This window comes from Hemiscyllium ocellatum, chromosome 9, assembly GCF_020745735.1.
Source record: "Hemiscyllium ocellatum isolate sHemOce1 chromosome 9, sHemOce1.pat.X.cur, whole genome shotgun sequence".
Lineage (NCBI taxonomy): Eukaryota > Metazoa > Chordata > Chondrichthyes > Orectolobiformes > Hemiscylliidae > Hemiscyllium > Hemiscyllium ocellatum.
In genome coordinates, this window is record NC_083409.1 from 58,536,024 (window position 1) to 58,553,988 (window position 17,965).

Sequence of the window (17,965 nt, forward strand, 5' to 3'; positions counted from 1 at the left end):
ATCTGAAATAAAAACAGAAAATTCAGAAAGTACTTAGAAGGTCAGTCAGCATCTATGGTGAAATAAGCAGAATTAAAATTTCAGCTCGATCTTTTATCAAAACTGGATAAAGTTAGTGATGCAACTGGCTTTAAGAAAATAGAGGTGGGGAAGGAAGTGGAAATAAAAGGAATAGCTTATGTTTACATTGCAATTTTCATGACTACAGAATGCTGAAAATATCTAAAAGCCAATGAAGTACTTTTGAGGTCTAGTCACTGTAAGGTAGAAAATGTGGCACCAATTTGTGCTGGTCAAATCCCTAAAAAGAGCAATGTAATAATGACCTGATAATTGCTGGTTCGTCCCTTCATGCGATGTGGGTGAAATGATTCTAACAAGGTTAGCCAGATGAGTCTCTTAGAATATGAGCTCCGTGGACCAGGTTAACAGACCTAATCAGAGAGCCTTGGCTGACTGATATAAACAGAGTTATCAGGTTCTATTCACTCTCCAAGCTGGCTTAAGGAAACTGGACCAGTGTCATGTACTGTGCACATGTAAATAAAAGGTGGCTTGATGACAGGATACTAGTCTTTGAAGTTATTTCAGTGGGCACTACTGGCAAGGCCCACAATTATTCCAAATTGCCTGAATGAAGCTGATGATGAACCATCTTCTGTATCCACTGCAGTTGATCTGGCAGTGGTAAACCTTCTGTGCTGATACAGAGGGAGTTTCAGGATTTTGATCGAGTCACAAATGATGAAACATGACTTCTGATTTGGATGGAGTTATGAATATTGGCCAAAACACCAGGGGTAATTCCAGTGCTCCTCTTCAAAATAGTGCCATGGGATCTTTTACATCATGCAACATGGCATTGGTTTAACATCTCATCCAGAAGACAAAAGCTGGTGTCTCTCAGAGTCTGAGTGCAGCATTCTCTATGTATTGCACAGGAATGTCAAATTTTATATTTTTCTCATTTCCTGGGGTGGGATTTTAACCTGTACCTTTGTCTCAGACAGCTTATCCAATGCTACCTCCTTGTTAATTTTAAACTTTTCTCAGAATGGAGTATCCTCCTCTGACCCAGTAACCTGGCAGTTTAAAAGAAATAGATGTAAAGAATTTATGTAACCATGAACAATGTCTCTTGCCTATAAGCATAAATCTCCTTTTCAGTCTCTAATTGACCCCACTGTTGCTTTTGCTGCCCTCTTATTATTGAAGTGCTTATAAGAGACTAAAGATTTAAAGGTATGGTTTGCGCTCACAAATCAGCAACATGAAAGGAACAAAAATCTGATTCAATTTAAATTTATTTTAATTAGTTTGCCTCCATTTTTGACTCTCATTCTCGTTTTCCATTACAGTGGTGTTGCAGATCAAATATTTGTTGCAGATCACCAAAAAAAAGAGAAATGTTTCTGACACATTATAGGAACAGTTTTGCAAAGGTGTCCACAAAATTAAACCAAGTGCAGATTTTTCAAATTTTCCCTTTTCAGTTAAATGTCTTGTTGTGTGAGATTCTTTTCACATGTAATCTTCATTCTTCACTTCACTGTTTATTCAAATGAGCTCTTTGTCATCCTTCTCACAGAATTGTGCATCAGCAGAGGAGGAAATGCTGGCCACTGCTGGGACCTTAGACTTTACGCTGTTGGTGCCATATTTAAATCGAGAGAGTAGTGCTGGAAAAGCACAGAAGGTCAAGCAGCATCTGAAAAGCAGGAGAGTCATCAGGATGAAGGGCTGTTGCCTGAGATTTCAATTTTCCTGTTCCTTGGATGCTGCCTGACCTGCTGTGCTTTTCCAGCACTACACTCTCGATTCTGATCTCCAGCATCTGTAGTCTGCACTTTCTCCTAGGTGAAAATGTGTTGCTGGAAAAGCACAGCAGGTCAGGCAGCATCCAAGGGACAGGAGATTCGACATTTTGAGCAGAAGCCCTTCTTCAGGAATGGGCTTATGCCTGAAATGTCAAATCTCCTGTTCCTTGGATGCTGCCTGACCTGCTGCGCTTTTCCAGCAACACATTTTCAGCTCTGATCTCCAGCATCTGCAGACCTCACTTTCTCCTCGAAGATGTCTTTCTCCTAGGTGCCATATTTAAAGTCTAGCTGCAAACTTCATCAGATATTCCAAGTCAGGAACTGCACATTACACTGTGTTGCTCCATCTCATTGTCCAGAGGGAAGCAAAGCTTACCTTCCCCTTGCAGAAGGGACCTGGAGGTCTTGATGGACAGGGTAGTGAATAGGATAACGTGGCTTCCTGTGGCAATCAGACAGCCTGGACTGAAACAGAAGTCTGAGCTTAGTGCTGTATTCCAGATCAGGAGAGATGCCCAGCAATGCAGAAAGAGGGTTTGTTCTCTTTTTCAAATTTCAAGGGAATGCACTATTATTCAAGGTTGGAAGGTGTTTAGTGGGCAGTCTTTGTCTGCATGTGATCATAATGTACTGTCTCCTGAGAAAAGCTGTACAAAGCACTGTCCCTCACAGGTTCAATGCTGTCCTAGAGAATACTCGCTCATTTCAGGGCAACTTAGCAATATATGCACACTCCAAAACATTGAAGGGTCACCATTGATGGAATAGTTAGACAATTCTTCAGGATTACTCTTAATCTGTTGGCTGTCATGATAGATTTTACTGCACAATGCTTGGATATGATATCCAGACATAAGCATCAAATGTTGTTTAAGCTTAATGTCAGTCTTAGTCACTGCTGCTTTCTCCCTAACATTCAGTAGAACTCATAATTAAAAGTGGGGTCAGCTGAAGATATCAAATGTACAATCAGAATACAAGAAATTTATTCAGCAACAGTAAAATTCAAGGAAAAAAACGAGGTCCACCTTTGTTGCACTCAGCAGAAGCTGCTGACAAGATTACCCACTGAATTTAAACAGTTAAACAAAGTCCAAATCAGTGCATTCATCCTGGAAGTAAGTTTCAATTAGTTTATCTCTGGCTTCTTGATTTGATGACACCACTCTGTCATACTGTCTTGGATGGTCTTCCTAATTAGTGTTCTGATCCTCATCCATATCTACATCCTCTGAAGATTACTGATCCCTAATTCCTCTGCATCAAGGGCAGTTTCAACTTTGTTGACTCTAGTTCTGAAGGGCACAGCATGCCACAATAAATATGGCACATCTTTTCTGCGAGTACTGCGAAGCCTTGCCAAATCAGTGCAGGCAATGAAACCTCATCTTGAGACCTATGAAATGTCCCACTATGGCCTTTGTGTGAGCATTAACAGCATTGCGTCTTCATTCTGCATTGGTCTGACAGTTTCATAAAGATGTCATAAGTCATGATGGAATGGGGTAGTCCTTGTCTCGCAACCGCCATACTTTTATAACCTGAAAATTTTGAAACCAGGCAGAAACATCAGTTCTGTAGTGTGTAGGAGTCTTGGATGCTTCCAGGATATCTGGTGCAGACAACCAGAATTTGGCATCATTGGTCATGTACAACTTTGAACAGTGTTAGAGTGGCAGTTTTTTCTGTTGACAAAGTCTACACATGATAGGTCATTTTCAAAGCAATGTGGATGCAGTTGAAAGCAACTTTCACCAGGAGGAAGTCGACAAAAGTACAGAATCCTATTGCTCAAGATGCTTGACTCATCTCACTGAGGAACGATAAATAGCTGTTATTCAGAAAAAACAGAATGCGTTATATCCCAGATGCATTTATTGGTCAAGGATTGGAAGATGCCACATCAATCTCTGGTTCCTCCTGAAAACAAGCCATTGGCATAAAAAATAGAGTGGATGCAAACATATTAAATGGGAGCATAGTCTGTTTGGCCTTTGAGGTCTGTTCTGCCCTTCAGTGATATTGTGGCTGATCTAAATGTGTTTCAAGTTCTACTTTCCCATCTACTCCTGGGTAACCCTTGATTCCTTGGCCCAACAAGAATCTACCCCACCTTCACTGCCTTCTGAGGCAGAAAATACTTAAATCCCATAAAATTTAGTTTGAAGAAGGTTCAACTTATTTCTGCTTCAAAGGGGTGACTCGTAATTTTTAAAACAATGCCCATTAGTTCTGAAATTGTCTCCAAGAGGAAACATCCTTTCCATGTCCACTTGTCAAGATCATTCAGGACCTTCAATGAAAACATCTCCCACTCTTTTAAACTCTAATGGAATCAAGCCTAGTCTGTCAAACTTGTCCTCGTGAGACAGCCCATTCAATCTAGGTATCAATCTAATAGACCTCCTTTGAATCATCTCTAACACTTTTACATCCCTCATAGAGTCATAAAGATGTACAGCATGGAAACACCCTTTGGTTCAACCTGTCCATGCCGACCAGACATCCCAACCCAATCTAGTCCCACTTGCCAGCACCCGGCCCATATTCCTCCAAACCCTTCCTATTCATATACCCATCCAAATGCCTCTTAAATGTTGCAATTGTACCAGCCTCCACCACATCCTCTGGCAGCTCATTCCATACATGTACTACCCTCTACGTGAAAAAGTTGCCCCTTAGGTCTCTTTTATTTCTTTTCCCCTCTCACCCTAAATCTATGCCCTCTGTTCTGGACTCCCTGACCCCAGGGAAAAGACTTTGTCTATATATCCTATCCATGCCCCTCATAATTTTGTAAACCTCTATAAGGTCACCCTTCAGCCTCCGATGCTCCAGGTTAAACAGCCCCAGCCTGTTCAGCCTCTCCCTATAGCTCAGATCCTCCAACCCTGGCAACATCCTTATAAATCTTTTCTGAACCCTTTCAGGTTTCATAACATCTTTCCAATAGGAAGGAGACCAGAATTACATGCAGTATTCCAACAGTGGCCTAACTTACTAACTGTACCTCTAATGCTCGCATCCAAATAATTTATGTAAATGACAAAAAGTAGAGGACCCAGCACCAATCCTTGTGGCACTCCACTAGTCACAGGCCTCCAGTCTGAAAAACAACTCTCCACCACCACCCTCTGCCAGTTCTGTATCCAAATGGCTAGTTCTCCCTGTATTCTATGAGATCTAACCTTGCTAATCAGTCTCCCATGGGGAACCTTGTCAAATGCCTTAATGATGTCCATATCGATCACATCTACTGCTCTGCCCTCATCAATCATCTTTGTTACTTCTTCAGAAAACTCAATCAAGTTTATGAGACATGATTTCCCACGCCCAAAGCCATGTTGACTATCCTGAATCAGTCCTTGCCTTTCCAAATACGTGTACATCCTGTCCCTCAGGATTCCTTCCAACAACTTGCCCACCACCGAGTTCAGGCTCACCGGTCTATGGTTTCCTGGCTTGTCTTTACCACCCTTCTTAAACAGTGGTACCATGTTTGCCAACCTCCTTAAATGAGAAAATCAAAAATGCTCATCATTATTTAAGATGTGGTCTCATCAATGCCCTGTTTATTTGAAGTGTAGTATTCTGTCTTTAACATTCAATTCTTCTCATAATAATTAACAGTATTCCATTAGCCGCCTTTTCTACATACTGTGTCTGCATACCAACTTCCTATGACTCATGTATCAGAACTTCTAAATCCCTCTGAACTTCAGAATTATTCTCTCCATATCCATTTGATTAATACTATTATTGTAATTAATATTAATGTAGCAAATTTTATTTGAACCAGCATTTGATAAATTGGCAAAACTTATATACCTGAAAAGCAGAAATTTTACTGTGGTATTGCAATCTCTGCAATGTCTGAGCAGTCAATTGAGGGAGCAAGTGAGAAGGCTGACTGCTGATAAGTTTTATTTAAGGCAAAGTTGCATTAATATTTGATTTATGCTATAAATAAAATAGAACAGTGACGTGTATGCTCCCTGCATTTTGTTTCTATTACTTAATGTGTGTTTTTACATTAAGTAATAGAAACAAAATGCAGGAAGCATGGACCTCTTGATCAACTGGCTTACTCCTGGTCCTATATGTGCTGGTTAATATTTTTTTTAAAATTATTATTATTATTTTTATTATTTATTTATATCCATGTGCAACCTTCTTTTGATTCCTTCTACCTTCTTAACTTTTTTTGATTTCTTCTTCAAATTTGGATACAATGTCTTTGCTTGTATCATTGTCATTGGTATAAATTGTAAACATTTGAGCCCCACTCTGATTTATATATTGGGAATTTGCACATTGTTTCTTGAGGAATGACATGGTTGTACAAACTTAATGGGCTGAAGGGCTGCTCTGTACTATATGACTTTGTGAATTTGAAGTTGTGTAGAAAGGCACTTGTGTTTTTCAAAAGTTACAGTTTCGTAGAAACAAGGTAGTTGCCGCTCAATTGCAAGATTCTAAAGTTGCATTTAAGAGAGAGGGGAAGATTACATAAATTCTGATTTTCTGTCCATATTTGCTCCACTTTCTCACCCTTTTTACCACACCCCAAGAGGGGAAAAATCTGCCCCTAGAGTTGTAAAGCACTTTATTAATGCATCAAACAGTCTTTTAAATGGCTTAAGTATTTGCTTCAATTTCCTACCAAAAACATTAGTATTAAGAATAATTTATATTTTGTTACACTGATGGGTTGGAATCCCAAAGGGTGATTTCAGCCCTTAATTCCAAATGTGGTGTTCTTTTTAAAGAGGACTGCTGTAGTGATAACTGCAAGTGTCAATTAAGTGGCTGACCGACAAAAAAAAGTGGACAAATGGGATGTAATAACTGAAGGTGTCAAAAAAAAACTCACTCAGACTGGACTGTGACACTGTAATGGCAAGGATAACAAATAGCTGATAAAACCTCTGCTCAAAATCGAGTCGCTCCCTATGGATATGCCCCACATTCCCTTTGAAGAATATATAAGGAAAGGGACTAAAAAATAGTTTCAATTCTACTGGACTGTGCTCATGGGATGAACATTTTTGTGTGTACGAACCTGGGTTAAGCATTAGTGTGCTGTGAGGGTTCCAGCCAAAGAACTATCCCCTAGTCATCCCTGTGTTGGTGACAAAGATTCTCTCTTACAATGAATTCTAGACATCAGCTAGCTAGCAGCCAGACACATGAGAAACAAGACAACAAAAGATCTCTGTCTCACTCTGAATGCTAGAATTCAATCTCAATCGAAGGAATCAGAACAACAGAATCTCAACCAATCTACAAAACCAAGGATCATGAAACTAATTTAAATATGAAATTAAGTATCAGCATCAACACGACCAGTAACCTCTACTTCAACACCTACAATGTTCAACCATCTAGTCTTCATGAACATTTCAGAAATTAATCCACACATAAGAATTTTATCATTTTGCATTCTTCTCTGCTTTATGTGTTGAGTTTGTATTTCTTCTTGCATGCAGTAATTAGTAAACTTTTTTTATTTCTTAATTTAAGAAAGCCCTGTTAAAGTGGCTCTTTTTAAAAAAAAAAAACAAGTTTTGGCTTGTAATTAAAAGGGTTATCAGACATCACAAACATCACCCCAGGATATAAAGGGCTGCTCCTGGGAAGAATTAACCGAACGACTGCAGCTTTGGTCACCTCTAAGTTGTTTATCAGAGTATTTCAATTGCTGAAATGTTTTTTTTGATATCTTAAATTTGCTTTTCACTAGTTTGAGCCTGTAAGGTAATGATGCTCTGGGTTCAACCATTTAGTATTTTATGTGTAAGGTTCCCTCTCAACTGCCCTTTCATTAGCTTAATACCCCAGTTCTTCATAAATCAATTCTTTCAGACAGGGTCCACCACATGGCTGCTCCATGTACCTTGTTCCAATCAAAGGTAGCTCCACTGCTAACTTTCTTTTAATTGGTTGATTTTTTAAAAAAAACTCTTCTAGCACTTGGCTATCTCACTTTAACGTCGCAAAAATTCCTCCAAAGAACTGCTGATGCTGGAAATCTGAAACAGAAACAGAAATTACTGGGAAAAACACAGCATATCTGTCATCATCTGTGGTGAGAAACCAGAGTTAATGTTTCGGGTCCAGTGACCCGCTTTCAAGACAGAAGACAAAAGTGTTTTGAAGAAGAGTCACTGGACCCAAAACCTGCTTTCCCTGTACAGATGCTGCCAGACCTGCTGATGTTTTACAGCAATTTCTGTTTTTGACACTTTAGCTGAACTTAGTTAACCAGATTAGAAGTGAAGAGGAGCCAATGCCAGGTTTTCTTGAGTAAAGCAAGTGGAGCTTTATTACCTATTGAAAACATAAGAAACGCACACGCACACAAGCATTGTTAATAAAATTTTATAAGAAAGATGATGATGGTGGTGAAGCTTGGAATTCTCAGTAATTAGGTTTTATTGTTTCAAGTTGCTCTTTATCAGCTAGTTCCTGAGTTTGAAAGAGAAGAGAGAAAAGCTTTCAGGGTCCTTGCTGTAAATAGCCCATGTTGCTTTCTCTTTGCATTATTCCTTTGTAGATTCTGGTGTCTGTGGCATTGTTTTACTCCAAGTTGCAGGCAACCCTTCAGCTCAATATGTGAATTTTTCATGCAAGTTTGAGTGAAACAAAAGATGTGAAATCCTTGAAATATCATTTCAGTGCCTCTTAATTAAAATGGGCATTCCAGTACAGCTATATTTGCATAATCCAAATGGGCTGCATGGGCTTTTCAGGTGATCGCAGCAGTCATTTTAAGTCAGTAATACCTTTTTAAAAATTGTTCATTAGTCTATGAATGTGTCAGGCATTCAAGTCACGGGATGAAAGTTGAACATTAATTGTGAATTTTAACTATGATTTAACTATCCTGAGGTTGAGATGACCAAACTGAATTTGATTGTGGTGCCTATGAGCAGAGGTGGTATAGTAGAGAAATAGTAGCACCCTACCAAGGATTTCTAACCTAATTTATTTCTATTAATCTTTAGGATTCTAATCATTGTAAAATAAAATTAGAAGAGTTGAGAAATGCCTAATATATAAATATTTCATGGATTAATGCTGAATGAAGTCTAATAATTGTAAAATGTTTGTGACTGTATAAAATAATTGACTTGCTTTTATTTCATTTTATATTTCCAGACATGGAGATGACTTGATAGTTACACCATTTGCTCAGGTAAGTTTAATTTTTAATTTCTGTTGTAATAAAAAAGGGGCATATTTGCTGAACTTTTAGTTAAGCATATGTACTATCTTTCACATCAGATATTCTTTCTTTCCTTCATCCTGTTACTGTATCACTGGTATAGCAACCAGACAGCCTGTTCTCAGAATGCTGAGAATGCCACTCCGAAGGTTGACACTGAGCACCTGTGCACATGTGATCTCCAGGTCTATATTTCCGCTGATATGGGGGTGCTGGTGTTGGACTGGGGTGGACAGTCAGAAGTCAGGCGACACCAGGTTACAGTACAACAGGTTTGTTTGAAATCACAAGGTTTTGGAGTGTTGTCCCTTTGTCAGATGAAGTCTTCATCTGATGAAGGAGCAGCACTCTGAAACCTTGATGATTTCAAATAAACCTGTTGTACTATAACTTGGTGTCGTCTGACTTCTGACATTTTCCCTCTGATAGTTTACTACTTCCTTCTCAAGAAGACATCTCCAATTATTTAGTTTCTTCCTCACAGCTGAAAAAATAAATGGCTTGTAATTTTCATCTTGTCTCTTGCGAGAAATAAACATAAAGGTGGTAGTTGATTAATAGTACCCTACCTAAATAGTGGACAGATTTTTCTAGACTACTTTTGTCAATTGCCCAACAAACACACAGATGGAGTTTGATGGTGATTGTTCATGTGATGTTATACCATCCTTCACTTGACACCAGTACTTCTAGTGCATTCCCCAGAAGTGTATTGAAGTGCATTGTATGTCCCTTTGAAACTCAGTCGGCATATTAAGATTTGCACTAACAACATATGCCTTTTAATGCTAAAAATGTTTCATTGTAAGAAATCCCCACAATAATCAGTGTGTTGTTAGATGTCATAACTAAGTGCTTATCTGTTTTATATTTGGGAAATTCCAACCCTGGTCACTGGGTGAGGTCAATGGACGTGATTTAGCAACAGTTGCTGGAGGGCAGTGTGTCCACATAGCATGTTTTCCCATAAGTATGGCTGGTTGACATTTAAGCATAGAATCTGAATGAATCTGTTTTCTCCTGACTTCCCTTGGCTCACTGGGGTGAAATAGGTAATCTCCAATCACATAGAATGGGCTAATAGTGTTCCTGCAGCTCACTTTCATTCTCAGTGCACATGAGTATTGCACTATGACTGCTGTTCAGCTAGTTGCCTTAAGGGTATTTGAACCTAGCACCTCATTCACATTGCTGATCCAATTTTCAATCAATAAACACTTCTACATGCTGAATTATCTGGACGAAGTAACCTTTAAATTGCATGAATAAACCATAGTGCACTTTTGTTTTAGGTACTGGCCAGCTTGCGAAGTGTAAGGAGCAATTTCTCGGTACTAACAAACATTCATGGAGGATCAAGCAAGTAAGCCACTTGACAAATGTTATTTAATGGGAACCCTGAGAGCAGGTGGGAGCTGATAATTTGTGGTATTTAAAATAATATTGTAGATGTTCCAATATCTGGATTACTAGAAGTATTTGCATGTTGCAAAGAAGCATATGCGTCTAAATCTAAGTCAGGATTTAATAATTAGGTGCAGACAGGCATTTACCAATGTCCTTAGAAGTTACCTACAAGCCATTTTAAAATAGTTTTGAATCTTGGTTCTTGAGTAAAACATGGAACCTTGCATTTCCTAAGTCTTGAATGGCTCACCAGGAAGTAGAGGCAGGTTTGAGAGACAGCTCAGGTCAACATTTCAGCATATTTCTGTCGCATCTCAATACAAGCATATTTATTGTATTAGCTGTTTTAATTCCCTTTGCAAAATATTCTTGTGTCGATACAGGTCATTTTAAAATTTGAGGACATCAGACTAACAAGATAAAGATGGGAGGCACCTGACTGTCTATAGCAACACATTAGAAGAGAAAGTACATATTCTTTCCTATCTGCATATCTCAGGAATTTTCAGCTTTTATTTCAGATTTCCAGCATCTGCAATATATTGAGATACAGTCCATCACCATCCACAGTTGGGTCAGCTTATCTGTGGAGGGAGTTTGCAAGGGATCAGCCTTGATCTTATTGAATATAAGATAAAAGGGCCAAATAGTCCACTCCTGGTCCTCCTTTAATAACTCATGTTTGAGACCAGCTAAACACTGAAAGTTTCAATCATGAATCAGGCTGGAGTGCAGATGTAAGCTTGTGCTCAGATTGGAAACACCAATCTTTATGGGGAATTAAGATGATGCTGGAAAATAATCAGGGTTTTAGAGGGATAAGTCTCCTGTAAAGCTCACAACTTGAAAGCAGGCCTAGAGCTAATTATTTCCATGCTGAGAATGGAAGGGATCTACAGTAAACCCTTGGAGTTGAAGAATCATTTTAGACTAATTCTACAAGAGTTGAAAATCTACTAAAAAGGACCATTTAACATAAATCTGCTTGTGTTATTCTTTTCCCCATAATTGCATTAATAGTCCTGTTCTACAGTTTAAAGTAAAGTTTGCCTACAAAAGCAGTGTTTCATCGGAACTGCTTTTAGTGTTTGCCGCAGTAAATATCTTTAAATGAAATGTCTCAAGTGATCTTTTAGATAATAACGAGAAGTTCAAATTTCCTTTTCGCGAACATTATCTATGTGCAATCAGAATAAAGCTCAATTATACTGATTACTTTTAATTTCCAATTGTTATAGCTACAAGTTTACTATGCATAACACAGATCACATAATCATAGAGCCATAGAGATATCCAACTCATTCATGCTGACCAAATATCCTAAATAAATCTAGTCCCATTTTCCAGCATTTATCCCATATCCTTCTAAATCCTACCTGCCTATGTACTCATCCAGATGCTTTTTAAACGTTGTAATTGTACCAGTCTCCATCACTTCCTCTGGCAGCTCATTCTATATATGCATCACCTTCCATGTAGAAAAGATGTCCCTTAGGATCCTTCTAAATCTTTCCCTTCTCACCTTAAACCTATGCCCTCTGGTTCTGGACTCCCCCACTCCAGGAAAAAGATTTTGTCTGTTTATCATCCATGTCCCTCATGATTTTATAAACCTCTGTGAGGTCACCCCTCAGCCACTAGTGCTCGAGGGAAGAAAGCCCCAGCCAATTCAGCCTCTCTCAATAGCTCAAATCCTCATCCCTGGCAACATGCTTGTAAATCTTTTCTGAACCCTTTCAAGTTTCACAACACCCTTCCTTTGGGAGGGAAATCAGAATTGCAAACAGTATTCCAATAGTGGCCTAACCAATGTCCTGTATAGCCACAACATAACCTCCCAACTCTTATACTCGATGCACTGATCAATAAAGGCAAGCGTATCAACACCACCTTCACTATTCTATTTACCTATGACTCCACTTTCAAGGAACTATGAACCTGCACTCCAAGGTCTCTTTGTTCGGCAACACTCCCCATTGACCTTACCATTAAGTGTATAAGTCCTGTCCTGATTTGCCTTTCCAAAATGCAACGCCTCACATTTATCTGAATAAACTCCATCTGCCACTCCTCGACCCATTGGCTCTTCTGATCAAGATCCCATTGGTGTCTGAGATAACCTTTTTCACTGTCCATTACATCACCAATTTTGGTGTCATCTGCAAAATACTAACCATACCTCCTATATTCACATCCAAATCATTTATATAAATGACATAAAGTAGTGGATCCATGTTTTCATTGCCCACCCGTAATTGTCCTTGAGACAGTGGTGGTGATCTGTCTTCTTGAACCACTGCAGGCTACCTGCTGTGGATTGACCCACAATACCATTAGGGAGAGAATTCTATGATTTTGACCTAGTGACAGTCAAACAGCGATGATATTTCCAAGTCAGCATGGTGAGTGGCTTGGAGGGAAAGTTGAAGTTGGTGATGTTCTCAATGTTTGTTCTTCTCGATGGAAGTGGTTGTGGGTTTCAAAGGTGCTGTCTGAAGATCTTTGGTGAATTTCTGCAGTGTGTTTTTCAGATAATACACACTGTTGCTATGGAGCATTGCTGGTGGAGGGATGGATGTTTGTGGGTGTAGTTCCAATCAAGTGGACTGCTTTGTCCTGAATGGTGTCAAGCCTCTTGAGTGTTATTGGGGCTCCACTCCTCCAGGCAAGTGGGGAGTATTTTATCTTGTATGCTCACCAGTGGCAAAAGTGTTCATCACTTCCTGGACATTCCAGGACTGATGTTGGTGCCCAGCTCTAAAGCAGATCAATCACTATAAACCACAAGTAGCCCTTTGCTGTGCACTTATGGGAGGGAAATGATAAATGAAAAGGAAAAGTTTCTGTGGGCACTAGTGATGTGAGTGACATGACATTTGAATTAGAAGCTCATAATGGTATTTTAACTTTCTTTTTGCCACCTGTCTAATCAACTGCCACTGTAATGGCAGCTATTAAAAATGAAACTGTACAGACTGCTTGTTCTTAGTGACCATACAATGTTAGAACACTGTCTAAATAAGCATGACTTTTTCTTTAATGCCTAGCATTGTTGAACATCTTGTCATTGTTCAGTGTGGGAGCATTACATGTTGGAAAGCTTTTAAACAATTGAAATGGTGAACGTTTCTTGAACAATATGAAGAGCAAAGAGAAAACAAACAATAAAAAGTTGCATTTGCTTCTGGGGTTAATCAGGAGTTACTTAATGATAAATTTGCAACTGATGAATTTTCACTTTCAGATCAATCAATCAGAAGCAGTTGTCCATTAAGTCCTGTCTGGCTTCTTGTGCCTGACACGGCACTGCTGAATCATGGTAAAGGTGATGTACCACCTGTTGATTGTCCTCATCATCATCCTCAGAAATGTGCTGCTGCTCTACTTGCTCTTCAGAGTCCATCCGTGTTGCCTACTCTAGTTGTACAGAACAACATGTAAAGATTATGTAGTACATTCTATCTGAATTGTACTGAAAGACAGTTGCGTAACCCCACAACCAAATCTCCATAGGGACCACCCCTTCAGCAGCCTTATCATCTGCTCCACAAGAGCACCAGTTGAGAATGGGCTGAATTGTATCTATGCTTGGCATCAGCCAAGATTGTAAAGGGTAGCAGTACCTTAATGAATGCCATTTGGAAACCGAATTAAGTTACATTTACTGGTTCCCTTTATCTATCCTGCTTTGTAATAAATTTGTCAGGCATGATTTCCCCTTCATAAAGTCATGTTGACTGCTTTCTTTTATGAGGTATTTCAAAACGTTAAGCCATTGCATCCTTTATAGTAGACTTCAATATTTTTCCAGTGACAGAAATGAAGCTAATAGACCTATAGTTACCAGTTTTTTTGTATGTGTGTCTCTTCCTTTATGAATAAAGGTGTTAAATTCACAGTTTTCCAGTCTTCTGTGACTTCACCCAAATCTGAAAATTCTTGAAACATTATTATTACTGATGAATCCATTATCTCCGTAGCTCCTTCTTTTAAATAAGTAATAGGATTAGGCTGTTCAACCCTTCAAGTTGCTGCACCATTTAATGAGATCATGGCTGACCTGACAGTCATTGCATCCAATTTCCTGCTTTTTCCTGTAACCCTTGACTGACTTAATGTTCAAGAATCTACCTCAGCCTTAAATATACGCAAGTACTTTGCCCTTACAACTCTCTGTGGCAAGGAGCTCCAGAGATGCTCTATCCTCTGAAGGGAGAAATGCCTCCTCAAGTCAGTCTTTAATTAGTACCCTTTATTTTGAGACTATGCCATCTGGTCATAGACTTTCCTTGAGGGGAAATATCCTCCGTGTTTACCATATTTAACATTTGCTCATAAGACAGTCTCTCCATACCAGGATTCATCCTATTGAAGCTTCTCTGAACTGCCTCCAATGAAATTATATCTCTCCTTAAATAAGGGGACCAAAACTGTTCTCAGTACTCCAGATGTGGTCTTACTAACATCACTTAAGTTCCAGTTAGATTATCTGTCTCTTAAACGCTGTTTACCTTGACATTCTAGTAGCCTCCCTGATTACCTGCTGCATCTGTGCGCTAGCTTTCTGTGTTTCATGCACAAATAAACCTAAGTCCTTTTGTTTTAGAGCTTCTTGCAGTTTTTCTCCATTTAAACTTCTTTTCTTTTGTTAGTACTCTCTTTTTTCTTTTGTTATCCCTTCCAAAATGAATAACTTCACATTCTCCCACATCATACCCCATTTGTCAACTTTTTGCCTACTTAATTAATCTACTAATATCTGTCAGTAAACTATTTTACAATCCAGGGATGCATTCCATCATGCCCGGGGGACTTTATGCCAATTATTTTTCAGAATATCTTTTCTCTCATGATTATTATTGTGGGTATTTCCTTCAATTGCCCTTGCCCCCACCAGCACCTCAAACCCTTTGTGTTTTAGTACTTTTGGAATGCAATTAATATCTGGTACCATTAATCAGGTGCTTTGTCAGGTCATGGTACAACATTATTATTTCCCTTGCCTTGTTCTCTAAGCCACCTCAGTTCACTTTGGTGCCATGTTTCCTTTTTATATGTATTGAAAGAAGCTGTTTATGTCCATTTTTATACAACATGCTAGTTTTATTTTCTCCCTCCTTTATTATATCTTGGTAACATTTTGTGAAGTTTAAAACTTGCAATGCGCCAAAGAGGACTGAGTATGTTTGTACCTTCAATTTGATACTATCCTTCACTTCCTTGGTTAATATCCTTCCTAGATGGGATATATCTTTGCTATGAGACATAAACTATTTTCTCAAATATCAGCCACTGTTCCTCAATTGTCTTTTCTGTTAAACTCCTTTCCCTGTGCACTCCAACCAAGTCAGCTCTTATCACTATGTGATTGTACTTGTTTAAGTTTCGCACAGTTGCTTCTAACAGAAGTTTGTCGCTCTCAAACTGAATTCTTAATTCTGGTCACTCCTACCTTAGGGGTTCTGTCACTTTGAAGTCACCAACTAGCTTCATTATACATTGCCAGGTCCAAAATAGCTTGATCTCTGGTTAGATTCACAAACTATTGTCCCAGGAAATGGTCTCGCTTACTCTTTATAAATGCTTCCTCTTGGGTACCTTTACCAATTTAATTTTGCCAATCTGCATGAAAATTGAGGTCACCCATGATTGGTGTACTTTTTAAACTTTCCCTCATTATCTCATTTTTCATTCTTTGACCTACAAAACAGGTGAGCTATAGGATATTCTTCTATATGCCATCTTCCCCTTGTCATTTCTTATCTCCAACCACATTGATGCTATATTTAATCCAAGATCATTTATTGCTATCATACTTATTCCAACTCAGAATAATGAAGCTACCCCACCACCCACCCTTCCTGTTCGTCCTTTTCAAGAAGTCGTATCTTCTGAATATTTAATTGGCAACTTTGACCTCTTTGTCTGTAATGGCAATAAGATCATAAACATTAACCTTCATTTGTCCCATTAATTCAATTATTCTATTCTTCTTCCTATGTGCATTTAAGTAAAGAACCATTAATTTTGTCTTTTTACCATTTATTTCCCTGTGACATTGTTTGTTGCTGTTTTCCTATGCTTTTTATCCAGGTATCATGATTAAAATAGTTGCCCTGCAATGCTGCCACATCCTTTTACTTTGTAGGTTTATATATCCCTTCCCTCCATCCTGTAATTGTTTTCGCATCCTCTCTCCCTTTCATCTTTTTTATTCACAGTTGTTCTTGGGATGTTATTTGTATCGTATGCAGTGAAGATAGGTACAAAATGTCTGTTCAATTCATCTGCCATTTCCCTATTTCTCATTGTCAGTTTCTCAGGTTCTGAGAGGACCAACACTTCCTTTACTTTTCTGCCTTTAAATGCCTGTAGAAACATTTTTTGTTTGATACTTCTATCCAATTTTCTCTTATACTTTAATTTTTTCATCATTGTTCTTTCAGTCACAGTTGGCTTTTCTTATATTCTAGGCAATCTTTTGGTCTGTCACTAATCTTGCTGATACTGTCTAAACTTCCTTATTTATCTTTGGATATTGCTTTCTTCCCCTAAAGTCTTTCTTCGTTCGTGGAATGTACTTTTATGAAATGTCTCCTTAAATGTCTTCAATCCCATCTCTATTGACCTATCTTTTAACTTTATTTCCAAGTTTAATTTCACCAGCTCGATCTTCTTGCCATCATAACTTCCCTTATTTACTTTTAAAATGCTAATCTTAGATCCTCTATTCTTCCTCTGAAACTGATTTAATTTTGCAATCATATCATTTTCACTGCTGTGCAGGAGCACCTTTATAATAAGATCATTAATAAACCATGTCTCATTGCAAGTTACCAAATCAAAAAAAAACTATTCTCTGGTTGGCTCAAGAATATGCTGCTCTAAGAGCCAGTTTCATAACTGCTCTCAGAAATCATCTCCATAGCTTGTCATTCTGACTTGTCCAATCTACATGTAGGTAGAATTCACCTATGATTACTGCCATACCTATCTGACAAACCATTGTTGTATCGTCCTTCTTCACTCAGATGGCTGGAGGCTAAGTTCTAGAGCACATTCAATGAGATTAATTAATAGGTTTCCACATAAAGACCTTAAACGTACAAGGATAGTACTGGAAAATGGTGTTAAGTAGAAGACAGCCAGGCCATCATCTAATTGAATGGCACAGCAGGCTCGAAGGGGTGAATGGCTTACCCCTCCTCCTATTTCTTATGTTCTTAAATTTGCTTCACTCCCAATCACACCACCTTGTCTCTGATTGTGGACTGAATCAGAAAGCCTAGACTATTTAGTTTAGAAGGGTGAGAGGCTTCTAATTGAAACTTCGAGAAACATGAGAGGACTGGATAGAGTGAATGTGCAGAAGAGGTTTCCACGAATAGAGAAGACTAAGACGTGAAGCCATAGCCTCAGAATGAAGGGACAACCCTTTAGAACTGAGGTGAGGTGAAATTTCTTTAGCCAGTGGGTGATGAATTGGTGGGAGAGGTGTGATTGTATTCTG

The 17,965-nt window shown here is 38.7% G+C and overlaps 1 protein-coding gene across 2 annotated transcripts in view; it reads left to right on the top strand.

Moving 5' to 3' along the window:
* Nucleotides 1-17,965, top strand: part of pde4ba (phosphodiesterase 4B, cAMP-specific a) — a 197,560-nt gene that overhangs the window by 25,277 nt on the left and 154,318 nt on the right. Inside the window, exons 3-4 of one of the 2 annotated variants that reach the window (XM_060830384.1) lie at nucleotides 8,982-9,018; nucleotides 10,341-10,411. In XM_060830384.1, the coding sequence (XP_060686367.1) occupies nucleotides 8,982-9,018; nucleotides 10,341-10,411 (108 nt within the window). Of the gene's footprint in view, nucleotides 1-8,981; nucleotides 9,019-10,340; nucleotides 10,412-17,965 lie in introns of those variants that run through there. The other variant, XM_060830386.1, reaches the window with a different exon arrangement.